Genomic DNA, 27,671 nt, shown 5'->3' on the forward strand with positions numbered 1-27,671 from the left:
CAGGGACTCCTGCTTGAACCTCTGCAGGAGGGGGACTCAGGCACATTGACAAAGAAAAGAGCCCCATTCAAATGTGATCACGATCTCTTCTAAAATGAAGAATGCAGGAATATCTTCTTAAAAAATAAATAATGTACAGTCAGTGATGACATTAAAAAGTGGGATCCTACTGTAGAACAGAAGAATCAAAATTACAAATGCACTTAAGATGAAGGTGCTTCCAAGCAGAAGTATCTTCCAGAACATAGAATTTTTGGCTTGTTCTTGGTTACCAAGTGCTAGTGTAGGAAGACACCCAACCAGAACTGGGCATACTCAAGAAGGGCACTGGGCTGTCCCACTCGCGGGTTTCTGGAAGGCTGGATGGAATGTGCTGCCCTCACACTGCCCATCCGGTTGACCTGATCTGAAGCTCTTAGATAGAGGCTAAGTTCAGAATTACACTCTCATTTAACCAAGACCCACAGCTGCTCAGCTGGACAATAGTAGCCAAGTATATAGGACCAGAAAACGGAAGACAAACTCAGAAGACGGAGAGTGCTTTTGTGATAGGAAAGAACTTAGCCAACAATTCCTGGCCGTAGACATTTGATGCTGATTATCTCTCCTTGTTCAACTGCTTCTTCAAAGGATGAATTTGGTATTTCAGATTGGAGGGAAGACCATTTTGCTTCGGGTTTCTTTTCTGGTCTTTCCCCAACAACTTTTCTATATTTGACTATAGACATTGTAAAGACAGGTCTCGAGAACATGTGTGTTATTTGTTTGCTGTTCAAATCTAGCTTGGGCCAACATTTATGGGTAAGATGCACTTTTTTTGGAATTTTTTCTTTAATCCTCTGACAAAAGATTGGTCTCAGCTTTGCCCGAACATTCCTTATGTTATCCAGGTATCTTTGCCAATCTTTCACATGCTGTCTTCGGCCAGTGTTTCCCCTTGAAAGATAATTGAAAATAATGGTTTTTTGTTTGTTTAATACCTGATGTAAAGTTGGTGCAACCCAGGTTGGCTTTATCAGATCAACCATTTTTGGATGACTTGGTCTTTCTGATTCACAGACACTTCCCTGTGAAACTAGAGATTGTTTCAAGACATCAGTTTATTTTGGATTTCTTTTTTTACTTAATTAATCAAAACAGTATTTTATGAACATCAGTGGATGGGTTAGTACCCAAGTGAAACTTTCATATTGATATTTTCCACTTAGGAACAAGAAATCATTTTTTTTTCCTGAAAAAGTAAGTATTCCATAGGCAAGCAACTAAGACCATATACTCTTAAGTCCTTGTAATCCTGGTTCTCTTTACTAAACTTGTTCAGTCCAGTCAAAAGAAATTTTTCTAATAAAAATAAATAAAATGAACATTCCAAACTCCTTCCTAGCCCTTTTTAGCATTCAGGTTTTGGAGTTTAGACTCTTGTCTACACTGCACTTTGCCTCTACATTCTCAAATTCTTGTGCTTTTTATCCAAATAGCCTTAACACTCCCTTTAAATCCTAGTGGATTCTTTTTGCAGCTGAAATAGGACGCCCAAGGTCATTTCTAAACGAACCCTACTGCCTAATATGTGAGAATGTCCTCATCACACTCCCCACTCTCAATTATTTTTAAACTCACTCTTCAAAGTAAAAAAGAAAAAGTAATAGAGCCATAGAAGTAGAAATGCTAGAACTTGCCTTTTGCTTTTTTATCTTTCATAGGAATGGCATTTTTAAACATGAGCTCATGTCGGACATTGAACAGTCTCCACATGAGAGCAAATGTTTTGATTAAAAATTACTTAATATCTCTACTTCCTTGGGATTCTGCCTAAAGCTGGAGATATTCTTAGCTGCAGATCCTGTGCCTTCTTTGATGAGATTAGAAAAAAAAAAAAAACTCAAAATCTAGAGAGAATAAACGGCATTCTCAGAATAGTTACTTGATTCTATACATGTTTATATCACAGAAAAGACTGATGTGTTGAGAATTAGGAATTAGAAAAGAATATTTGTAAAGGAAAGTGTGTCCAACCAGCCATCTTCCTATAGCTCTCTCACTGCATCCATTCATTCTTTTAGTTAAAATGGGATTTAGGGTACTACATTCATATGCCAGACTTAAGAATAGAATTCTATATAATCTGTATATGGTATTTCTTAACTTATGTTGTATCTAGATCAACAAAGGTTAAACAGAAGACATTTAAACAAATTAGTACTTGCTTAAATGTCTTTTGATCAGAAAATATGATGTTATTGTTTAACTGCTTCCAATGGAAAAGAGTAGGGACAGACTCTCATACCACCTAAATGCAAATATAAAAGGAGAAGAACTTAATCCTAAGATTCAAATAGAATTTTGATTCAGTAAGTTATTTTCTCTTCAGAGGTAGTGTTGCTCTCAGTATAGCCACTTGTCTTTAAATCATCATTTTGAGGCAAAATATTTACAGAACATCGAATTATTTTTCTAGCTTTCCAACGGCATTTCCTGCTTTTAGATATTGACGTGACTTAGTTAGGAGTTGGGCCCTTTAGACCTGTACTGTGTGATGGCATTGTGCTACGATCATCACAGGATTCCATTTTTTTCCAACCCCCAAGGTCCTGTCTGTACTTGTTTACAGGTCATCTAGATAGTAACTAGTATGTGTTCAACGGCATGAGTGTTATCACGGTAACCTTGGCAACCAAGCTAGCTCTGATTTCAGAAACCTCACATGCTGTATCATAAAATTAGAGAACAGAATTGACATTTAGCTACATGTCTGTCATATAAATTAAGCTCAGAGAATGATTTCTTTAGAGCCATGTGCCTTAATATGGAAATAGAAGGCACCAATTAGAACAATTTTATACATATACTTCTTATAACACATTTTAGTGCTGGATGTGTTTCCTCAATTCCTTATGATACTGAATCTCAGACATTGTCATACTATTCTCACTGTGCCAGAATTCATGGTGACTTTATTTTATGATCAGGACGAAGCTTATCGCAGAGCTTCATCAGATACCCGATATAAATAGGACTATGAATAATAGAAAACTCAGCCTATAAAAAATGTAAAATTCAAAGCATTCCTAGCTTTACTGAACACTATTTTTTAATGCTGATTGGAAGTCAGACTGAGCATGGAATGAATATTCCACTAAATCAGAATCCCAATGACAAGACATACTTCCTTTCATTTATATATTTATACCTATTTTCACTCATGCTATTCCAGCATCCAAAAAGCCTTGATAATATCTTTATTTCAGGGAGATGCTAAATATTTAGATTAATACATTCATTACTTTAAGTCCTAGGTCCTCTTGTGTAATTTGGAAATCTTTTCATCTCAGGATTTTCTGCTGCAGATTTTCTTGGATATAAATTTAAAGACTCAGCTTGTGAATTACATTTAATGTAAGCACCCTGCAGTTTTCTGCATTGCAAATGATTATTTTTAGACATTTTATAGTTGCCTGCATATATCTGTTTTGTCTTCATTGATATGTAGGAGGGAAAGCTCATTAATGATTTAAAAAGAAGGTGTTTTGATTCATTGATTTTATTCTTCTCATTACATAAACAATCAAGGCAATAAATTAGCATATAATAAAATTGTGAGAGTTTATTTCTGAATTTAGCTGCAAGATGGTCTTGAATACTTTGGCATAACTTTTCCTGCTCTTTATATCCTTCTGCCTCAATGTTTTGAAAGTCATTATTGAGCGTATTTTAACCGAGAACAAAGATTTATAATTTCCATTAAAGATACCTTTTAACAGCTGTCCATCAAACACCATGATTGAAAAGCTGTTTTGTGAAACAATTCTTTGACTTCTAGAATGGTGGCTTATTATGTAAAAATAGAAGACCTTGATGTCAAAATTTTTCTTTTCCCTGTATCCCTGCTGTGTGTCAATATAACATTTAAGAAATCTGCTTCCAATATGTTTGCATTTTATTAACCATCTATCTAGTTCTTGCCTAGTTATATGTTCACTACCACCTTCTTGCCTTACCTAGTAAAGAGTCAAAATCCCTGCAAATTCAGGATTTTTCTTTTCGGAAACAGATAAGTGGTTGTGCTCTCTACATGTTTGCATAAGCGGGAAGAAGGGCAGGAATCCTTCTGTGTATTTGCTGACCCCACACAGCAAATACTCCTTACATTTTCAGTAATGTTCAAACTGTTTGCTTTATCTCATTGGGATGATTCATCGTCACCTTTGTGTTGTTTAAACTGGTAAAAGGTAGTCTTTATTATTTTCTTTTATCTTGAAACTATTTCTTGTGATGAACAGAAATAGTTCAGCATGTTGTGGCTCCAGGACTGAGTCAAGTTTGGGTAACCATCCCTGTCATCCGATAACTTCATTGGAAGCGTTTCAGTGCATAAGCATTCTGCAGTGCGATATGGACATGAACCCGTGGTGCTGGAATGTGGGGGCTTATCCGGCTGTTTGCATGACTCCAAGATGTGTTTTAATATCTGGGTTTTTTTTTTTTAATTGTGACATGATATGACATTAGGTGGGTAGGAGTTGGGAGGAACCAGAGTGGTAGAAAAATAATTAAAAGGTAACACAAGCTTCTTTTGTGATTTCCTTTTAGGTCGGATGTTGTGGTCCTCTGTTTTTCCATCGCTAATCCCAACTCTCTAAACCATGTGAAAACCATGTGGTATCAAGAAATCAAGCACTTCTGCCCTCGAACACCCGTGATACTCGTTGGCTGCCAGCTCGATCTCCGCTATGCCGATCTGGAAGCTGTTAATAGAGCCAGGCGCCCGTTAGCAAGGTAAGCCAAGGTTCTCAGAGTCTCCCTGCACCGGCCAAATTACAATTTAGAGGTAGCAGGTGTCTTTGTAGCCTGGCACTCTGCACTTTAGTGCTTCTGGGATCCCTTGTAACAGCCACTGGCCCTAAGTCAGCCCACAAATCATCAGGGGCACATATTTGTCAAGGATTAGACAATATGTTGACTTCCTACACCATAATAATGTTACCTTTGAAATTATGATGATTATAATAAAGTTCATTAACATCAGGGACTCTTGGCCCCAGGGAACATCATATTAGTGACAACACTCATTCGTATCTAAGTATTTTTGGTCCTCCTCATATTTCTCAGTTAAAACTATAGGAGAGTTTTACTCCCAAGAAGACAGTGTCCTCATCTTAAAAATCATTTGGACCTGTGGTTGCAAAACTAACAAACAGAGACTGCTTTTTAAATGCCTCTAGTAGTTATATTTCTAAAGAGTGCCAAATTTAAAATACAACTTGAAGAAGAATTTATTTCACTATATATATAATCTGGATACCAATTTGGGGAAAAATAAGAGTTTTTAAAAATGTGTGCTCCCTCAAATTCCCTTTATAAAAAAAAATTATATGGTTTTTATGTTGACATTTTTTGCTGGAGAGCTTTTCAAAAAAAAATTCAGAATTAATACCTACTTTCCTTTGATGTTTGCCTAATAGGCTTATTACAGAATTTTATATTTACAGGACTTTTTACACTCTCACAGGAAAAGCAACTGGTACTTTCTTTAGACAATTTCTGGTGTTCTACATACATTTTTGCATGAAGTTTCTAAGAGCATTTTATGTTGAGTATTCACAATCCTTCTATTCTCAAATGTATGGACTAGGAATTGAATATTAGGAGCCACATGGGGGGAAAGAAAACTCATATTAGGAGCCACATGGGGGAAAGTGAACTAGAGACTGTCCTGGCCTTCGGAGCTTTCTGCATAAAAGATCAGGCTAAGACAACCAGGGCTCACAACCGTGGAATGTAAGGACTGGAAGAGAGTTACAGAGTAGTAGAGGACAGTGGAAGGAGCAGTTCCTCCTATAGAGCCATTCTGCGATGATTTTATGAAGGAGACGGTGCTTGAACTAAGCCCTGAAGAGTTTTATCAGCTGGTCAATTGCAAATCAGTCCTGGGAAAAAGGAACACAGTTGCTCACAGGAGGAAGTCTGGAAATTAAACCTTGACTGCACTCTCCTTCCACATTTGCCAACACACCCTGTAATGTTTCCTCTTTTGCATCCAAATCTTTAAATCCAAATTCTATCCAGTATCATCTTTTTTCTTCTAAGACCGGTGCCTGTCATAACATACACCTTTGTAGTTGAAGGCCAACTCTTTAAGATCAATTCCAGAGAAAATGTCTCAGAATTCAGCATGTGCTTGTGAAGAGTGTAACAACAAATCACATCCTGCCCATGTTCTGGAATCCACCTGTTCCCTTACCGTGGTTATGCCATAGCCACAGCACCATACTGCTTATGCTGCTTCAAAAGATTTGACCTCTCTGGATTCAACGAGACTGTAAATGGGCCTTGTGCGCCAGCCTAAAGAGTGTGCTCTTTATTCCATGGGCTCTGTGGAATCAGAGGTTATTAAAAAAGAATTGCCACCAACACATATTTGTGTTATATAGGGACTTTTCTGGCAGCAATGAGGACTGTGGAATAAAATGTGGGGAGTGTGATGAAAGACCAGTTAAGAAGCCAAGGCATGTTATTGCAGCCCAATTCATAATTACCAAGTCATGGAAAAAGCCCAAGTGCCCATCGATCCACGAATGGATTAATAAATTTGTGGTATATGTACACCATGGAATACTATGCAGCCTTAAAGAAAGATGGAGACTTTACCTCTTTCATGTTTACATGGATGGAGCTAGAACATATTCTTCTTAGTAAAGTATCTCAAGAATGGAAGAAAAAGTATCCAATGTACTCAGCCCTACTATGAAACTGATTTGTGGCTCTCATATGAAAGCTATAACCCAATTATAACCTAAGAATATGGGGAAGGGGGAGAGGGAAGGGAGGGAGGGGGGAGGAATGGTGGAGGGAGGGTGATTGATGGGATCACACCTATGGTGCATCTTATAAGGGTACATGTGAAACTTACTGGATGTAGAATATAAATGTCTCAACACAATAAGAAAATGCCAAGAAGACTATGTTAACCAGTGTGATGAAAATATGTCAGATGGTCTATAAAACCAGTGTATAGTGCCCCATGATCACATTAATGTACACAGCTATGATTTAATAATAAATAAATAAATAGAATAAGCTAAGGCATGGCTCAGCATCCATAACTCAGTGGTTAGGGCGCCAGCCACATGCACTGGGGCTGGTGGGTTTGAACCTGGCCTGAGCCGGCTAAACAACAATGACAACTGCAACAAGAAAATAGCTGAGCGTTGTGGCAGGCGCCTGTAGTCCCAGCTACTTGGGAGGCTGAGGCAAAAGAATCACTTAAGCCCAAGAGTTTGAGGTTGCTGTGGGTTGTGACACCATAGCACTCTACCGAGGACAACATAGACTCTGTCTCAAAAGAATAATAATAATAATAATGATAATGATACCTCATGGGGTTCTTGTGAGGCTCAAATGAAAAAAATGTATATGAATTCATTTTAAAGTTATAAAATAAAAATCAAAGCATAAGGTAATGATGTTGGTAATGAAGTTGAAGATGATGATGGTGGTGGTGAGAGTGATGATAACAGCTAACAATAATCAAGCACTTACTGTGGCCCAAGTATTACACCCCCAGCCTATTTCCTGATTTAAGCCTTTCACTAGTCCTTTAAGATACAGGTAGTCCTTATTCCTGTTTTACAGGGGGGAGAAGCAAGTAACCTACCTAAGGTCAGTGCAGCTAGTAGATCGCCAATAGGTCAGTTACTGTGACTACTACTGAAAGTGTTCTTTTTAAAAGAAGTAAAATTATCCGTATTTACATGTGTCATGGTTAGTATAAATGAAAAGTCCTACAGAATCCACAAAAAAAGCCATCAAAACTAATATATTAATTTAGCACAACCACGGTATAAAAGGTCAATGCACAAAAATATATTTTTATATACTAAGAAATGAATAATTGGAAAATGTAAAATACAACACCATTTACAGTAATATAAAAATATGGGGTATTTATGAGTAAGTTTCACAAATTATATATAAAATAACTTTGCACTGAATTTGAAATATTTGAAAGAATTTCTTCCTACAAACGTAATCCTTTACATTTGAAAAAAAACTTGATGGTGGCACCTCTGGCTCAAAGGGGTAGGGCGCCAGCCCCATATGCCAGAGGTGGCGGGTTCAAACCCAGCCCCGGCCAAAAACTGTGGGGGAAAAAGAAAGAAAAAAGAGTTGTAGTAGATTTTTCAAAAGGTTTAAGTAAAAGCCTGAATAGGATTTGGAATGTATACTTCCATTAGATGCTTTGACAGCTACTGGTTACTATTGTTTTCCTAAAATAAGGTCGGTTATAATTTTTTATATATTCTATTTCAGGCCCATAAAGAGAGGGGATATTTTGCCCCCAGAAAAAGGCCGAGAGGTTGCGAAGGAGCTTGGCATCCCTTACTATGAAACCAGCGTGTTTGACCAGTTCGGAATCAAGGATGTGTTTGACAATGCCATCCGGGCAGCGCTGATTTCCCGCCGCCACCTGCAGTTCTGGAAATCCCACTTAAAGAAAGTCCAGAAACCTTTACTTCAGGCACCCTTCCTACCTCCAAAAGCCCCCCCACCGGTCATCAAGATTCCAGCGTGTCCTTCCACAGGGACGAATGAAGCTGCCTGTTTACTGGACAATCCCCTGTGCGCCGACGTTCTGTTCGTCCTCCAGGACCGGGAGCACATCTTTGCACATCGAATTTACCTGGCTACCTCTTCTTCCAAATTTTATGATCTGTTTCTAATGGAATGTGAAGAATCCCCAAGCTGGGGCGAAGGAGCTTGTGAGAAGGAGAAGCAGGGGCGGACACTGAGCGTTGACCCGGGCGAGGGAGGGGAGGAAGGCCCCCCGAGGACACCGCAGGCCGAGCAGTGGGAGTCCTCCAACAGGACCCCGCTGGGGACCGTGGGGCTGGAGGCTGAGGGCTCGGCTCCCGGGACGCAGCTTCTGTCGGGCTGCAGTAAGGGCTTTGTCGGCTTGCATAGGGAAATGCAAGTCAATCCCATTTCGAAGCGCGTGGGCCCGGTGACTGTGGTCAGGATGGACCCCTTGGTCCAGCCAGGCCCTTTCCGGACTCTGCTCCGATTTCTTTACACGGGGCAACTGGATGAAAAGGAAAAGGATTTGGTGGGCCTGGCTCAGATCGCAGAGGTCCTAGAGATGTTCGATTTGAGGATGATGGTGGAAAACATCATGAACAAGGAAGCCTTCATGAATCAGGAGATTACGAAAGCCTTTCACGTCAGGAAGGCCAATCGGATCAAAGAATGTCTCAGCAAGGGGACCTTCTCGGGTGAGTGGGCCGTGGGCCAGAGCCTGATAAATTTGACTGGTTTTATTTAACATTAGCCAGACACAAGCAGGGAAAGGGTAACCAAGGCTCACATTGTGAGTGCTGATGTTTTCCTATGTACCTTTCTAAGCTGCAGGTATTAACTGATTTCGTTCTCATCAGACTTAAGGGTTAAATATTATTAACTCCATTTCCCAGATGGGAAAACCAAGAAACAGAGAGCTTAGGTAACTTGCCAATGGTCTATAGGTTAGAAATAGTAGTGCCAGTAGTCGAACCCAAGCTTCTTTGGCTCCCAAATCCTATTCCCTAAATGATCATATGCTCCTTCTGAAGAATAGATGCAGCATGTCTGAGTCCATCTCCAGAGGGCTTGTTGCTTACACTGGGCCTGCTGGATCCGTTCTCTGACCAGTTCTCTAATCCACTGGCCCTTGAGCTCTTACCCATGACAAAAGTAAGTGACCCCAGGTCCTGAGCCTGCTGACGTCTGCAAGGCAGTTTGGGTGGCCCTCCACACTCCCACAAGGGATGTCTCATCTGTTTCCATCCCCTCTCCTTTTCTGCCCATGTCCTGCCTTTCTATAGTTTTCTTGCCCCTCCTTTGCCTTTGGTAACTTCGCTGTGTGTGCCCAGAATGCCTTCCATACCAGCCAAGGCCCACTGGTGGCCTGTGTCTAGCGTGGGTTCCTGACCCATGCCAGTACTGTTCTATATCCTTTTTTTTTTTTGGACTATTTTTGCTCTGAAATTGTCCTCTGAGTGGGTATGTGCATGTGTGGGTATGTATTTCATTGTAAGTTGACTTCCTGACTTCTATTTATATGGATGACTCTATTTTTGCTTCTACATTTTATAATCCCTGCCATGGGACTACACACTTAGTAAGTGGCCCCTGAATCTGTTCATGAATTACAAAGCTTATGAGTGATACTTACTCTAAGCCCTGATCATCATGGTACAGAAGCTGAAAGTTAATGAAAAGAGTATGTTACAAACCTACTGTAAAGTGAACAAGGGACTTTAAATCAAGTCAATTAAATCACCCTTTTGTTGCTACAGACACATAATCACCAAATCCAAGTTTGGAGCCTCAGAGGCTTAAAAAAAAAAAGTCTATGAAATCCCAACTTGGGGATAATTGGAGAACTTTGAACATGAACTATATAGTAGATGATAGTAGGGAATTGTTTTTTATTTTCTTCAGTATAATAATGCTATGGTTATTTAGGTAAATGTTCTTATTTTTAGAGAATTCATGATAAAGTAGGAGTGAAAAGGAGTGAAGTGCCATCATGTCTGTTAAAAGTCTATACACATATATAAAAATATATAAAAATGCACATACAGCTAAAGCAAACGTAGCAAAAGGTTAACAATGGATAAAATGAGCTACCATTGTACTGACTTCCACTGTTGCATATGTTTAAATTTTTCATGGTAAGAAGGAGGAGAAAATACTCCTCTCCTTTCTGTTACTTTCTGGTTCAGAGAATTTGTGTGGTGACCTTACGTGTAATCATAAAGTCTTGCTCCTTAATTCGGGAGTTGGGTGTGCCAAAGATGAGGATTGACATTAAATCAACGAGTAAAGACATCAAGGAGAGAGTAAGAGGCGAGGTTGATGGACGCATTGGAGCAAGCCTTGGTTGCAAGTCTGGATGAAGCTGGCTCACAGTTCTGTCCCCTCAATCCTTTGACAGACGTGACATTTAAATTGGACGATGGAGCCATCAGTGCCCACAAGCCGCTGCTGATCTGTAGCTGCGAATGGATGGCCGCCATGTTTGGGGGCTCATTTGTGGAAAGTGCCAACAGTGAGGTGAGTGCCTTCCTGAAAGCCTCGTGCTAGCTCTATGAGAGTGTGCATGCATGCGGATGTGTATCAAGTGTTTAACCAAATGACTTCAGTTCTTATACTGCTTCTGCGAAATAGCTCCTTAGAAGCAGTGCTTATGTGCTAGGTCCCCCGTTTTCAGTTCTGCAACTGTGAGGAGCTGCTGCTCACTGGTCACTTGTGTGAGAGCCCCCACATGCATCTCGTGCAGCGTAGCCTTCCTCCTCACCACTGTCATCTGTGAAGACAAATGGCACCGGCCAGGTAGTATCAAAATCATGTATCAGAGGAGCAGAGCTTCTCTTCCCATAGTCCAGGAAAGTGGAAAGAGTTCTGCAGTCACTTAAGTCTTGGGCTGAGCTCTGCCTCTAACCAGACAGGAGACCTTAAGAAGCCACATCCTTCTGCCTCAGTCTCCTCATCTGCAGATGAGGGATACAGGAGATTGTCTGTGAGGTCACCATGCGCCACAGCACTCTGAGACTCTGCCCTGACCACTCCACCCATGTGGAGGGGATGTGAGAGTTGATTAACTTTAGGGAGACAGCAATAGGGCAAATGATTATCTGAACATGCCTCTAGACACACTTAGATCCAGTGGAAGTGGCAGGCTCACTTGTCAGCCACTGGTTCTGTCTCCAGTAGAGGGGTATTCTCAGAACAAAGAAAACACTATCTTGGAGATGCTATATCTTTATCTTTTTGTTTTATTTTTAACTGATGAATAATAATTACATATTTCTGGGGTAAAATGTGATGTTTTGATACACGTATACATTGTGAAATGAACAAATCAAGCTAATAAGCTTATTCATCACCTGAAATATTTACCATTTCTTTATAATGAGGACATTTAAAATCATCTCTTTTAGCTATTTTGAAATATACATTCTCAGTAACTACTAAACAACTTTTCATTTGTTTCCAATTTTGGATATTGCGGATAGTGCTGCAATAAATGTGGAGTGAAGCCTGCCTCTTTATCTTTTCACAAACTCTGTTGGAAAGCGGGGGAGGATCCATTCAGGCATCTCTAACTTTAGGAGTAAGCAAGCAATTTTGTTGAGTTTTTCAAGTATTTTTCAACTTTTTTTTTTTTTAACTGTGAGGACACCACATGAAGTTTATTGCCCTAAAAGGGGCTTGTTTTGCTTATCTCAACATCTCTCCAAACTTCTAGAAGAAATACAGAACATGATAGCTAACTTTTCAAAAGGGGTGCTCACACAGGAAACCTGAGCACTCCCATTGTGACCCAGGAGCTCACATTTGCATCCCCAAGTAGGGAAACAGTATCCTAGAATCACAAGCCTGGGATAGCTGGGGACGAAAAGGTCACTAGGCTGCTCTCCTGCTTCCAGAACAAACTGCAACAGCTCTTAAAAACCAACCAGTTTAAGGCTCTTGGGGGCTCTTAGGAAAAAGACATTAGAATATTATCCCTGTGACTTCTTCTGTTGTTTACCAGCCTTTATGAACTAAGAGGTCCTCAACTGTAACTAATCAAAATCTCTCCTGCGAAGTCAAAAGTAGCTTGGAGCTGTTGTTACTAAGAGGACCCTTAGCTTAGGGGAGGCCTCCCCCAGTTAAGTGGCTATAGGGCTTACATCACTACCTCTCCTCTTACAAGCTGTGTGGCTTTAGGAAAGTGACTTAACCTTTCTGAGCTCCAGTCTCCCCATCTGGAAAACACAATAATTCCCCATAGTGATGATATGAGGCATAAGATTCAATACTGGCAAAGAGCCTCATAACCATTAAATAAAGGGTCCCTGCCACTGGTCTCATTTTTTTTTTTTTATTAAATCATAGCTGTGTACATTAATGCAATCATGGGGTACAATGTGCTTGTTTTGTATTACTGGTCTCATTTTGATGGTTGTTGGTGGTGATAGTATTCTTTCCCTCTTACTTCAAGAAAAACTGGGGGTAGCCACTCATTTGTAAATCCTCATCCAGCTGGAGTTTTGCCAACTTCAGTGATCTCTGGAGAGAGGGCTGGAGGCTGGCTCCCTCGGGGGCCCAGTTTGCTGCAGTGTGCAGTGTGCAGTGTGCAGTGTGGGGCTGACTGCATGGCAGAGGGCCTGCTATTAACTGAGCAGGGGGAAGTTGATCGAGGTCAGGAACCCAGGCACAAAGGGACACTGTCAGAGCTGACCTCATGGATGCTAATCCTCTTTATCCCTTCCCAGAATGGACTGTAATCGTTTCCAGATTAACATGTGTAGTAGAGGTGACCAAAACAAAAACTTGGCAGTGAATGTGAACACACATGCGTATGATTGTTTCCTAGCCTCTCCCAAGGCGGCCACCTGTTTGCACACCCTCCTGGAGAGATTAGGTCCCTCATGGCTCAGAATGCTTATGTATGTATTCACACCAGCCCAAAAGACAAAGCCCGTGGCACCAAGCAGCTGAAGGTCTCTACCAGAATTCCTTTCTGGTATATTAAGAATGCCATGAGCTGCTGTCCCTTTGCTGTCCCTTCTCTTTATTTCCCGTGTAGACACAGTAGAGTGGTCATGAACTCAAGTCTCTGCCTGACCTTGGGCAAGTGACTGACCCTCTCTATAAAATCTATCGAATGGAGATAACAAGAGAAGGGCAGAGAAGGCTTATGAAAGTACATGTGTAGAGCATTGAAATTGATGCTGAGCACAGAGAAATGCTCAATAAATAATAGCAATTGTTATTCTAGAGGATTCTTATTAAATGCTTTCCCTAAGGGGTCAAAAGTCTCTTCTCCCCCTTCCCAAAGTCCTGAGTTAAAAGGCTCCCAGTTCCCTTTCTAAAAAAGGAAACTATGATAGAGGTAGTTATAGGTGTAAGGATGAGGCACTCATCAAGTTATAAATACTAGACCTAAGTTCATGTTCATGCTTGGAATTTGCCTTTCTAGGCCATCTTTAATTGTCTCAGGAAAATCTGAAAACCTGATTCCCCCATGAAATTCAGCCATTTTTTCAGTGCATATTCAGAAAAGAACAAAATGTGTTCACAACCGTTGATTTTTACTTTAAGTTCTTTGTCATTTAATATTCAAGAAGATATTGTATTTTACTTATATTTTTTCTCAGAACTTTTAACGTAGCACTAAGCATAATTCTCTCCCCAGAGGTACTCAGCAAGTGGTTCATTAAAAATGCATGCCCAGGTTATAGTAAGCAATGCTTTGGATCTAGAATACTCTCTCATTCTCTGTAAGAGCATCTCTAATTACAAGCCCAATAGACTGAGCTAATCCTCACAATTACAATTTTTAAACCAACTAAACTGAAATGTGGGACATTGTTTAAGGTAGCATTATATTCTCTTTCATTACTCCTGTTTTTAAAGCTATCTGCAGCAGGTAAAATGCAAAATGTTTTATTCCATTTCTTCTGTATCTTCATTTATATATTTTTTTAAGTTGCTACAGAGGGGTCTTTCTGTGGCTATACAATTAATTACAATTGTTGAAATCAAAGCTTTTTAAAAAAAATCAGCCGTGAGGAAAAAAATTCATATTCCGAAAGTGTCTTTAGTTTGTTCTTATTTGACAGTTATTTATAAGGGTCCCTAACATTATTTGCCAAAAAGAGCCATCACTTCAAAAAACGTTCAGTGAACAGCAGCTCACGGGTGATTACAAACGTCAGAACACTTTGAGGACATTGGGAGTATTGGGGCAGGGCTGTTCCCTTGGCTCTGTCATCTCCTGCTGCCAGACATAACCTTTTTTTTTTTTTTAATTTAGGATGTCAATTTTGCTATTTGTATTTCTAGTAGGCATTTTTTTTTTCTTCAAGCGATGACTTAGAACACACTCTTGCCAAAACATACTAAGGCATTCTGAAGCTCTTCAAAACCCACAATCTCTGTGAGAAAGAAAAATCTTTAGATAAGCCCCATTCCAAATTTGTCCCATACAAAAGATGGAGAAAATGAAGGTGGGAGAGGGTGAGTGATTTATCAAAGGTCACACAGCATTTCACTGATACATCCCTGGGCCTGCCCCAGACTCTTGTCCAGTCCTTGGTGAAGGTGTTTTCAGAAGCAGCGACATCTCCATCTCTGACAGAGTAGAGGAGATGGCAGGAAGCTCTGGGATTTCTTATAGCAACAATTACTAACGTTTATAGCACTTAGCGCTTCATAAAATGTGGGTACCTTCACTATCAAAATGGTTCACGTTTGTTTCACCACTTAATTAATTTTCAATTATCTAGAAAAATTGTACTAATCCAAACATCATCCTTAAGCAATGAAATACTACCAGGGATTCGTACACACAGAAATGAGTGTGTACCTGTTGATAAATTTATTTGTATAAGGTAAATGCAAGGACCTACAGGCACATACATGTGTAAGCATACACACAAATATAACAGTGTCAGAGTCGTTTGAATAAGAGGTAATTATTTGTATATAGATACAGCTGGTTGAAGGGAAGAGTAACATTTTAACATCTGAATATCACAGCTAACCCAGCATGTACAACAGCTTCTTTATTTTAAAATAGTATCAGTAATAATTTCTAGTCATTAAGTTCTATCTATTGTAGGAGGTAGTGGTAGAAAGTTGAAAAGCTCGTGCTTGTCAGATCAGTGATGGTAATGACCCTGTGGCTTGTTCACGGAATCGTGATTGTTGTGTTCACCAACTGTGTCCGAGGGTGGAGGAAGAGCAAGCTTCATAATATTTTTAGGAATTGTTCTTGGCCCCTCCCTATGTGGCATTAAGGGATGGGCTTACTTATATAAAAGGATGCCTTTTGGCATCCTTCTACCTACCTCTCGGAGGTAGCTGGAGGCTATACTGGAGAGTCATAGAGAAGGTTGCAATCACTTAAAACAGTTTTGGAGCCACACCACTAGAATGCATAAGCCATTAGCCTCCTGTAGAGTGTGGAGTTATTTTATGGATTACGTGTGTGTGTGTGTGTGTGTGTGTGTGTGTGTCTCATACACACATATACACACACTTAGTTGTCCCTTGGTGTCTATGAGGGAATGGTTTCAGGACTCCTCTTGGATACCAAAATCCACAGATGCTCAAGTTTCTTGTATAAAATGGCATTGGTTGTGCATATAACTCACACACGTACTCCCCTATACTTTAAAATCATCTATAGATTACTTTTAATACCTAATACATTGTAAATGCTATGTATATAGTTGTTACACTGTATTGTTTAGGGAATAAGGCCCCCCCAAAAAAATGTGTAGATATTCAATACAGACCCAATCATCCAATTTTTTTCCGAATATTTTTGATCCATGGTTGGTTGAATCCACAGATGTGTAACCTGTGCTTATGGAGGGATGACTGTATACAAGTGTGTGTGTGTGTGTGTGTGTAGAGAGGGTATGCAATCATATATAATGTAGAAATGTATCATATGATATTTAAATATAATCATGTATATATAGAGATGTACATTTATAATATATAGATGTATATCTTTATATGCTGTATAGAAGTTTATTTTTATTGAGTACCAGAATTAAGAAGTTATAATTGTTCACCCTTTTGAATTAGAAATCCAATTTTTAAAAACTGTGCTAGTAAAATATGGTGCTTTGTTGTTCTGTATTCCAAACCTTTCCTTCCTTGGCATTAAGAGTTTTCAATACTGTGCAGCAATTCTGAACATAGATTTCAGCATAATAGTCACTGGTTTCTTGGTTTTGGCGAGGAGGGGTTGGCTTGTTTGGGGGTTTTGAGACTGGATCTCTGTCTGGTCTCAAACTCCTGCACTCAAGCAGTCCTTCTGCCTTGGCTTCCCAGAGAGCTAGAATTATAGGTGTAGCCACCACCCTGGCCCTTCCTGTGTTTATATACCAGTCACTGCTTTCTAGCTCTGTGACCTTGGACACAGACCTAATTAACCTCCCTGAACATCAAGTTCCTTGTCTGTAAAATGGCAAAAATAATAGTCTCTCCCTCCAGTGGCAGATACAAGGATCAATTTAGATGATCATGTGGAAAGCTGAGCTCAGTGCCTGGTGCATGCCTCCTTTATTGAATGATAATTTTGTAATCATCCTCTTTCTAACAGCAAACACGAGCAGTACCATTCTGTAATAGTCCAGGGCCCATCTTGTGGAGTGAGTTAGAGACCTAAAATAAAGAGTAGCTGCTATGCAGTATACATTCTATGATTCATGCCCACCCATCCAGAACTCCTCCTCCCAGGCAGTCCCCGGCTCCCTGGCAAACTCTAGTGTGCACATTGATAGACAACAACTACAGGTACTCGGGGTGGAGGCTGGGGGATGCTAAATGCTACAGGCACGGTTCACCATAATTGTATTCCCCCAGATGTCCCAGGCAAGGGTTCCTTTGGATCCTTGAATCTACTGGTACCTAATGATCTGCCAGTAGTTTGAATTTCTGTGGTTGGGGGGAAAAATAATGTAGTGTATATATCATGCTCACATATACTGATAGAACATCGAAATCAAGCCGGTCACTGTGGCAGGTCACTGCAGCAGCTAGGGCGGTTGCTCATCCTGTTTTGACATCCTAGAGAGCTGAGTTCTATCATTTGTCAGTAACAGTGTGGTCTGCAGCTCTCCCTCCCCACCTATCACGTTGCTAGGAGATTTCTTTCCCCACAATAGAGTATTATAAGGTGCTTGGCAAGGAGGGCCCCTAATGTCCTCATACATTTCTAGCCCATTTGTCTGATTTATATGTCCAAATAGCCATTTTAAAAATTCCAAATCAGGCTTTGTCAGGGGGCTCCACTCTTTTGTCATCTACAAATCAAACTGTTATGTTGAAAGCCATAAATACTGAATGACTTCTGTGCACAGCCTCAAAGCAGGTGTCCGAGACTCAGCAATATAGAATCACACACTTGGGATATATTTATAAGCAGCATAGACTGAAAATGTGCCCACTCCCTGCTTTCTTCAGCAGAATTGAGCTTTTTGTGTAACATTTCAGGTATACCTCCCGAACATAAACAAGATATCAATGCAAGCAGTATTGGATTATCTCTATACCAAGCAGTTGTCGCCTAATTTGGACCTGGACCCACTGGAATTAATTGCCTTGGCAAACAGATTTTGCCTGCCTCACTTGGTTGCACTTGCAGGTAAGGCTGATGATTGCGGGCTATACAGTATCTGACTGTCATATTTATCAAAAGCACATATAAATAAAAATAAGATTTCCAGGGAATAAAAATTTATTTTCCCTCTCCCCCTGTCTCAGACAGGACAATATGAACAGATCAAATTGTGTCAGAGAGCCCAATTCAATTCAATAAGTATTTCCTAAGGCGGCCTTTGTGGTAGGCCCTGTTAGGTGGTGCACCCGTGAAGATGAGTAATTCATGACCCCTTGCCCTTGAGACAGACTCTCTGTGCTTGCTGAATCCTTTGTGCTCCCTGGAATTTGGAATAAAACTATTCTGTCAGTATTATCCCCATAAGATGTGCACAGACCCCATCTTTAAGAAAGAGGCAGTAGACGTAGGAGTGAAGAACATAGACAGCAGAGCCAGATTGTCTAGGTTTAAATCCCAGCTCCACCTTTTACTAACGAGATGACTTGGTCCTTTACTTACTTAACCTCAGCTCTGTCTCAGCCTTCTCTCTCTTTAAAATGGGGATAATATTATTGTACCCTAGAGTTGTTATGAAGATTAAATGAGCTAGAATATATATAAATCCTTAGAACAGTGTCTGGCGCGTAGTAAGCATTATGTAAGTGGTTTTCTTGAAGCTATTTTAGAAAATGTTCTGACATTGTCAAGTTCATTTTGGGAGAAAGAGAAAAAAAGGAGACTTGGCTTAACTTCACAAAATGTTATGTATCATTTTTAGATTTGTTCAGTTGGTAAGCTGAAACAAGTCTAGATAAAATATATTCACTTAAATATAATACCGTTTTCTTGCATTTCAACCTTCCATTTCATTTACCAAAGGTGCGTGAATTCACAGCCTGGGTGTTTGTTGCTGTATTTAGTTGATTCCTATTAACCCTGAAAGCAGCAGAGACAGAAAGCACCTGTTTTATTCACTGGCCTTTCTCCTGTCCGTAGAAAAGCACCTGAGCATATTAGGTTCTCAATAAATAGCTGTTGAGTAATTGATGGTGGGGATGAACGTATGAATAAACCAACCAGTCCTGTCTGAGCTTGACTTTCTGGCAATGTCTTTACAAAAAAGACTGATGTCTCTGTCCCCCAAGTTTCTATTACACACAGCCACCTGGGAATCAAAGTCCTCTCTTTTCCCTACTTCTTCCCTGATTGGATGGAAGGGAAAAAAAAACTCCTATTAGATTTTTTTTTTTTTTTGTAGTTTCTGGCCGGGGCTGGCTTTGAACCCACCACCTCCAGCATATGGGGCTGGTGCCCTACCCCTTTGAGCCACAGGGACCGCCCTGTTAGATTTTTTTTTATATATATAACTTTTAACCAATATACCTGAAGCCATAGATTCAAGTGAGTGCATGACTTTTTAAATACTAACTCTAGGAGGCTACAGGGGGATATTGCTTTTTTCAGAAATTTGAGTTCCAATCCATTTTACTATAGGTTTTATAATATTTGCCCTTTCAGGACAAATTTATTTGTTTTTTTTTTTATAATTATAAAAAGTAAAGTGGAGCCAAATCTGTCAGAAAACGTTTGTGATCAATTTCAGTGTAGTATCATTTTTGCTTTAATATTAAGGCTGGCAATGAAAACAATGGCATTAATTTCTCCATGAAAGGTTTTATTTTTAATTGACCCAAATAAAGCTTCTCATGTGAACTCCAGAATTCTACATATAGATAGTTTTGTTATTAAATGCTGTTATTACTATTATGATTATTTAATATCCATCTTCCTAAAATGATTCCTTTAATGTGTAATTCCATATTGTGTACTGCCTAGTGTAGAGCTTTTAGGACATGATGTTTAAAAGTCAGTTTCTGGGGTGACAAGGCGTTGCAAGCCAGCATTAAATGAGTGTCAAGAAAGTTGCAGTTACTTAAAATGACAAAGCCCAGTATTCACGCTGACTACTGGGCACATTGGAACCAGAGTAGAAACTAAGCCTGATTTGGACAATATGCTGGATTAGAAGAACAAACGCAATGCTGGAGATGACATCAACATCAGAAAGTTAAAAATGCTGAGCGGAGACTGTACCCACACATGTCTATCCCAGAGGCAGGTGGCAGCCCACACGGAGTCAAGAGACAGCTCAGCCTCAGACCACAATTTAAATTCAGCTTGGAAGCCTCCAACGTGAGCATTCAGACAGAATTGGCTCTCCCCACTGGTTTTTGGTTACTTCTGACTGAGGGTCTCCCCAGGCTTTAGCATCCAAGAGGTTGAACAATACGCCATCCATCTGCAGCTGTTGAGATGGACACATGGAGTCACCTAACCCCCGAAATAAGTGGTTCTCACCCTTCCTAATGCCTCCTAATGCCGCGACCCTTTAATACAGTTCTTCATGTTGTGGTGACCCACAATCATAAAATTATTTGCGTTGCTATTTCATAACTGTAATTTTGTTACTGTTATGAATCGTAAGGTAAATATCTGATGTGCAGGATGCGTTTGCATTGTTACAAAGGGGTTGCAACCCACAGGGTAAGAACCGCTGCCCTAAATAGACTTATTCCTCTGTCACTCAATCTCCCCACTGTCAGAGGTTATTGAGAATTGGAGTGACGTGAGTGGAGAAACTGTCACACAGGTGCGTGTCCAGAATCTAGAGGATTCTAGGAAGGTGCTAGACTATCCAGAGCCACACACTGTCTGGTAGAATTTTGTACACAGATGGAAATGCTGTACATCTGCCTTCTACTATAATGGAGCCCATGACTGAGGAATGAAACTTTTAATTTGATTTCATTGTAATTCATTCAAGTTTAAGTAGTCTTATGTGGCCAGTGGCTCCCGACCTGGACAGCGATGTGCAGGTTGGGAGGATTCTGGCTATTTCAGAAGCACAAACAAGACTCCCCAGAGATGTTAACGCTGAGGCTGGAGAACAGGACTCTGAATACTGAGAGGCAGTCAGAACCCCGATGGAGTGTGCACGGCGGCCCAGAGCTGTGCTCCGTGTCTCCTCCGTCTGAAGCAGTCACAGAGCAACCCCTCCAGGCCAGATAGCCGCCTCGCAGGGTGTGGTCTAACGCTCTCCTGTCCCCTCTCCCCTCCCCAGAGCAGCACGCCGTCCAGGAGCTGACCAAGGCCGCCATGAGTGGCATGGGCATCGATGGGGAAGTGCTCTCTTATCTGGAATTGGCCCAGGTTCGTAACAGTTTGCTTTTCACCTTTTTAGTGTGTTCAACCCGTTCATTTAATGCTGATAAAACATTCCACTGTTGCATCTGTCTAAATAAAGATGTCACCACTGAGTCACAGAGGCCCCCTGTGTCTCCCAAGAAGATCTGAGAGATTGACATTTCGGGCACTGTCAGCCTGCTGGGCCTCATTTGAAAAAACAACAAGGACCCCTCCCCCACACCAGTCCCACTGTCCCCTAAGGCACCAGCTTCACACAGAAGCCCAGTAAGGGCATGATAGGGGGAGGTTTTGTCTCTCCTTCTTTGAATTCTTGGACATGTATTTGGCCAGGAACAGTTTCTAGAATTCCATGAAGCCCTGTAATGCCTCCCTGTTGTGGCCATCTCACCGCAGCTCTTCTAGAGTTTTCTAATGTCAGTAGTTATGAGTATTGAGACTGTAATTCCGTAACCCCAATGCACACTTACACTGTTCTTCCAGAGAAAGTGCAGGATGCAGTTTCAGCTTCATCACTGAATAACTTCCTCAAAGCTCAGAGCCACACTCTGGTTCAATTTCCTCATCCATAAAAAGTGGGGAAAGCAAATCACACCCTCCCCATCTTACATATTATTTTGAGAATCAAGAGAGAATGTTCGAGAAAGAGCACCAGAGAATGGAAACCCACTTACCATGTGGGCACATTTGTGGAATTATCTAGTCCCTGGCTAGACTGATTAACAATGAGTTTACGCTCTGAGAGAACTAAGAATAAATTCTTCAGTCTTTTCTTCAGGCCGGGCTGGCCTTTCTTTGTTCCCTCTCCAGGTTGGAGAAGCGGCTTACTGAGTCTCAGTTTAGGTCGTTTAAATCAGTCTTTCTCCATCAAGGGAAAGGAGGTGGCACATGGCAGGTGTTGCTTGGGACTTTCCAACTGTGACGGTAGGAAATGGCTCAGGTTCAAAAGGTGAAAGAGGTAGAATAGAACTTCACAGGAACCTACATGTTCTGACTTAACCTTCAACAAATATTTGTTACTTTCTCTGCAAGTGCCTGGCACCACCCCAGGCAGAGGACATGTGCATATGAGGGTCGGTTCTCTGCCCTGGGGGTAATCTAAGCCAGTGAGAGAAACAGACACAAACCCAAAATTATTAAAATCCAATTAGAGGTTCTGAGAATGGACACATAATGACACATATTGCAGTGAAATCAGCAAGCCCCTTTCAAAACTGGCTGTCCACACGTGGAACTTGGAGTCTCTAGAAACAGGCCTGGGGGACAGTTTATGTCTGACGCTCCTCCAGTTAAGTACTTCTCCTTGGAGCAAATGGGATGACCCAGAATCTCACACAGGGCTGGGTCACTTGAGGTAGGGATTTGCAGCTTGTTTATTTATTTGCACTGTGTGTCTTACCTTGCGCCCCCCTCACTCTACCACACACACACCCTCCAAGAAAATAATATAATTATGGTACTGCTAATCCCTGGAAACCCTTGGCAGGAAGAGTTTAGGGTAGAGTCTCACAGGCCTCAACTCATTTGTCAGACCCTAGCCCAGTGATGTGCTGACAAGTGTCTAGCAGTCAGCTTGGGGACAGGTGGGACCCTGATCTGTTACATTTTCCCAGTTTCCATGATGCAGATACTCCCACCACAGCCAGTTGTAACAACATGGAGTCACTGAACTCAGAACAGGGAATCACAGTTGGCTCTCTCGAGCTAGTACAGGCCAACCTGGCATACCACTGCCCCAGATTTCAGAGAGAAATCTAACATCAAGGGAGCTGAGGCTGGGTGCGATGGCTATAATCACGGTAGTTTGGGAGGCCAAGGTGGCAGGATCACTTGAGGCCAAGAATTTGAGATCAACCTGAGTACTACAGCAAGACCCTCTCTATACAAAAAAAAATTGTTTAAAAAACTGATCTGGGCATGATGGCAGGTGCCTATAGTCCCAGCCGCTCAGGAAACTGAGGTGGAGAATCATATGAGCCCAGGAATTTGAGGTGGCAGTGAGCTGTGATGTCACCATCACACACATTAGCCCAGGCAACATAGTGTGACATGGTCTTAAAAGGAAAAAAAGGAAGAAGAAAGAAAGGAAAGACGTTAGAAGAAGCACCTAGTAAAACTGTCTCTGACATTCGAGGTTATGATTCTTAGAGTCTCTTGAGTGGTTTCCTGAGTCTTTGGCTTTACCATTGGCCTCTGCAACAGAGATATGGCCGCCAAGGAGCCACAAGGTAGGTTCCAGGATTTCACTTGACCAGAGAAATATCAAGAGCAACAGGTAACAGGAGGGATGTCTGAGATGGGCGCAGGCAGACAGGGTGAGGGGTCAGGAGGGTCCTGCCAGACCTGGGCGGGTGCAGGGAGTTGACTGTTGATTTTTGAGCCCTAGGTCTTCTTTAGTTGTGGTGACCTCTGCTGCCACCTTCCCAGGCAGTGCTCAGAAAGGAAGGGTGGAGCATTTGGATCCCTCCCACCCTGCCTAGACTGCTGCTCTTCTCGTGTAACCAAAGGACAGGTATAGCATGGTCACACATGCTGCAGTCTCCTCTTTCGGATCTTTGGCCCCAGGGAGCTGAGCTCTGACATGTGACATGGAGTATTCTGTTGCCAAGGCTTCCTTAAACAGAGATGACATCGCTGCTGTCTGCTGTTGGCTAGGGCCTTCCAGAGGCCACAGTCATTTATTACTAGCAGGCCAGGTGATGGTGGCGGGGGAGGGCCAGAGAGCAAGGCATACTTTAAACTGGTGATCTGATATAGGGAGTATTTTTGGTGCATCTATCACAGTGAGAAAGGGAAGGGGTGTACCCAACACTACATTGGCTGGGCTCCGAGCTGTACCCAGAGTCAAAACACTGAGTTCAAAACAAGATATCTACTAAATTACACCAGGCCTGAATTTCTTTTCACCCCCATAATGGCTTACAATTTCTTTGTAGCCACACTTTAGAAAATTCAGTCTGACCCACCCCATTGTGGTTACTTTTCTGCAGTTTCACAACGCCCACCAGTTGGCCGCCTGGTGTTTGCACCACGTCTGCACCAACTACAACAGTGTTTGTTCCAAGTTTCGCAAGGAAATCAAATCAAAGTCTGCAGGTGAGACTATGGGAAGAAGACAACCTGCTCCAGCCGACCCCATGCATCTGGTTCTCCTCCCCTCTGGGTGAAGCATTCACCTTCCGTGTCCCTGGGAGGGAACACGGACAGCCAGCAGCTCATGGACGATTCCTTGAGACTGGCTGGCAGTCACAGAGTCATGGGATATGACATCAGGAATTGTAGGCTGCAAATTCTCTTTGGAGACTTTCATACCCGGGGACTCAGGAGGGCGAGCTCGGGGTGCCAGGGTGCAGAGCAGGCTGTGCTAGTAGGGCCACCTTGTCCAAGGAGCAGGTGGAGCAGCAGATTCAGCCTCAGCCTCAGAAGGCAAATGGCCCAGGGTTCAGGTTCTCTGTGCCCAACTGCATGATTAGAGAGGCAATAGAGTCTTTCTTCCTCTTAAAACTTGAGTGTCACCGGCTGGGCATAGTGCCTGACACTGGGAGGCAGAGGTGGGTGGATTACCTGAGCTCAGCAGTTCGAGACCAACCTGATCAAGATTGAGAGCCATTCTCTCCTAAAAAGAGAAAAACTAGCTGTGCGTTGTTGTAGGTGCCTTTAGTCCCAGTTACTCAGGAGGCTGAGGCAGGAGGATCGCTTGAACCCAAGAGTTTGAGGTTGCTGTGAGCTGTGATGACACACCAGGGCACTCTACCAGGGTGACAGAGTGAGACACTATCTCAAAAAACAAAAACCCTTAGTGTCACCTTCTATAAATGTTTCTAATCACAGTCCTTCAAGGCATTAGAGTCTCCTTGAGCAGCTTGCAGCTGCAGGCCTTGCACGTGGAGACAGGGAGTGAGAGCAGGTATTATCCTCTGCGTCTTTCCTTCACCAGACAACCAGGAATACTTTGAGCGGCACCGCTGGCCTCCCGTGTGGTACCTGAAGGAAGAAGACCACTACCAGCGTGTGAAAAGGGAACGAGAGAAGGAAGACATTGCACTAAAAAAACATCACTCGAGACGAAAGTGGTGCTTTTGGAATTCATCTCCAGCAGTCGCCTGAAGAGAAAGACGGGGGGAAAAAATCAGTAATCTGATAACACCACTGCTAAAAGCACTACTGTAAAATTAGTCTTCTTCTTAGAGATACGATGTAGTTCAGGTTTCAGGCACTGACCTTCCTCCACTTTTGTGCATTTATCTTTGTTAGGATCAAAGCACAAGCTCACCATCAATGAGCCTGGACAAAAAGGGAAGCTGACTCTCTCACTGCATTCCTTAACCTAATATGTATATATATATATATATATATTTTTTTTTTTTTGGTTAGGAGGCTTAATAAACTTTAGTCTGTTATTTTGTTTCTTTTTATACAGAGAAAAAAAAATCCAGCTTTCATGTTTCTGATTCCAAATTGGAAAATATTTTTATATGGTCTCTTGTATTTTGTTGAAATGAAAATACTATGTATTACTTTATTTTACAGGCCACAAATTGACCACAAAGTCGCCCTGTGATTCTCTTTTGCCCACATGACCACCAAGCATTATTACATAATTAGAGGGTTATCCTTTTGTTGCCAAGGAAAGGATTGGGACTTGAATCCCCCAAGTGCAATTTGGAGAGTGCTTCACTTTGTTCTGCTAAATAACGTGGGTATAATTACCAAATCACCTCCAAGAATGTGTTATTTACAATATCTGCCGTGTAAGTGCTATAATTATATGGTTATATGTGCCATGTAAAATATAGTGATATCAAATATTCTATTGTTTAAATGTCTAGATTCAAGAGGATAATCTTTATAATCACCAAAAGGGCTTATTCAATCCCAGCATTACCCAGGGCAAACTCACTGGTGGACCTGAATACATACGAAATCATTAGTGCATTGGTGTTTGGATTGCTGTGTTAGGGTTTGTGTCTCTCAGTGTCCTTGACCTTGCCATGCCTCTGCATGCAATTCTCCACTGACTTGAATTGAGATGGGCAAGAGTCCCTAGACTCCGTCCCGCCATCTACAGGCTTGTCACATCTCACCACCAGAAACAAAGCTTCCTCAGGTCTCCCACCTGTGGCCAACTTCACTTTGTAAGACCCCTATTTTTAACTCTTCCCAGGGAAAATTTTGTGTTGCTGCAGAAGTAGGCCAAGGCAGACCACCCAACTCCTGCTGAAATTCAGCAGGGCCTGTGAAAGCACAAAGCTGGAGGCCGGGTCCCTGCATTCTCCAACACAGAAAGGAATCTAATTCCAAGAGTCTTAGGAAATGGTGCTATCGTGAGTTAGTTCTGACCCTTCGTCATTCTGAGTTTTCAGTTTTAAAATAGAAAGTGCAGAGCAGGGGAGTTCTGGTGAGGAAGTCAGTCGTAAAATGCGACCGTGCACACGCACACGGAGCATCTTCAGGTCACGACTCCATCCACACCTGCCATGGGTGGTTGTGTGGCAGGGGATGGGGCTCATTCTGGTGGAAGGTCAACTTACTGATGCTAAGGGCTGTTTCTTATTTTCACTTTTTTGTTTGTTTTGCTTTTTGGAAAAGATAGGAAAAAGATAGTTGAGTCCAAACCCCAATGTTGACAGCCATATGCATTTGAAAAATCTCTCTAGATTACAGATGGGCGTGTTTATTGCTGGCAGTGGAAACACACTAAATACAAGAGCTTTGAAGAGGCCCAGAAATGCATCCCCCTCTCATGACAAACGAGGAGGCAGTGGCATAGGAATAGCTGTAAATGCATCCACCTTCGTTTTTTCTTTTTTCGATAGGGTAGTAAATCATTAACGAAAGGAGAAAGGAGACAGAATGAGAGGGTCAATGTCAAGACTCAGGAAGACTTGGCATCTATCCTATCATCTATAAATCAGTAGAGGTCAAGTTTTCAATGAGTAGTCATAGGCGAATTGTTCTACAACCAAAGCTCCCATATGATTGTAATCTTGCCAAAATGTCATGGACATGTAAACGAACTTGGGGTATAAGCAATAATATCCACTGGTGGTGTTGTCAGCTGCCGTAACCAAGTGGCTGGTTCATTTGGTTTATGCTGATTATGGCCTTCAACCATGGTGGTTTCTTGTGTGTTTTTTATTTCACAAAAAAAGCCAATAAAATTGTTTAGCTATAAAATGCCTCCAGGTTTGTTTTAAGGACTTCCATGGGATCATGTGTGCAGTTTAGCAGCTTTTTGAAACTGGGTCACGGGGGTCTGTGTGTGCTCCAGTAACAAAGCAGCTTGAGTGACTTGTCATCCTTGTTTTTACTGTTAGCAGCA

General features: G+C 41.6%; 1 protein-coding gene across 11 annotated transcripts in view; it reads left to right on the plus strand.

Annotated features, from left to right (window-relative positions):
• The window catches only part of RHOBTB1 (Rho related BTB domain containing 1), a 125,312-nt gene extending 97,786 nt beyond the window's left edge, over positions 1 to 27,526 (plus strand). For all 11 annotated transcript variants that reach the window (XM_053584073.1, XM_053584077.1, XM_053584074.1 and 8 more), the window contains 7 exons: positions 4,591 to 4,776; positions 8,311 to 9,269; positions 10,973 to 11,091; positions 18,040 to 18,190; positions 21,267 to 21,355; positions 24,340 to 24,445; positions 25,287 to 27,526. In XM_053584073.1, coding sequence (XP_053440048.1) covers positions 4,591 to 4,776; positions 8,311 to 9,269; positions 10,973 to 11,091; positions 18,040 to 18,190; positions 21,267 to 21,355; positions 24,340 to 24,445; positions 25,287 to 25,456 — 1,780 coding nt within the window. In that variant the 3' untranslated portion in view covers positions 25,457 to 27,526. The remainder of the gene's footprint in view (positions 1 to 4,590; positions 4,777 to 8,310; positions 9,270 to 10,972; positions 11,092 to 18,039; positions 18,191 to 21,266; positions 21,356 to 24,339; positions 24,446 to 25,286) is intronic.
• Positions 27,527 to 27,671: the final 145 nt, after the last annotated feature.

The sequence above is a fragment of the Nycticebus coucang genome, chromosome 3 (genome assembly GCF_027406575.1).
Source record: "Nycticebus coucang isolate mNycCou1 chromosome 3, mNycCou1.pri, whole genome shotgun sequence".
NCBI classification, from domain to species: Eukaryota; Metazoa; Chordata; class Mammalia; order Primates; family Lorisidae; genus Nycticebus; species Nycticebus coucang.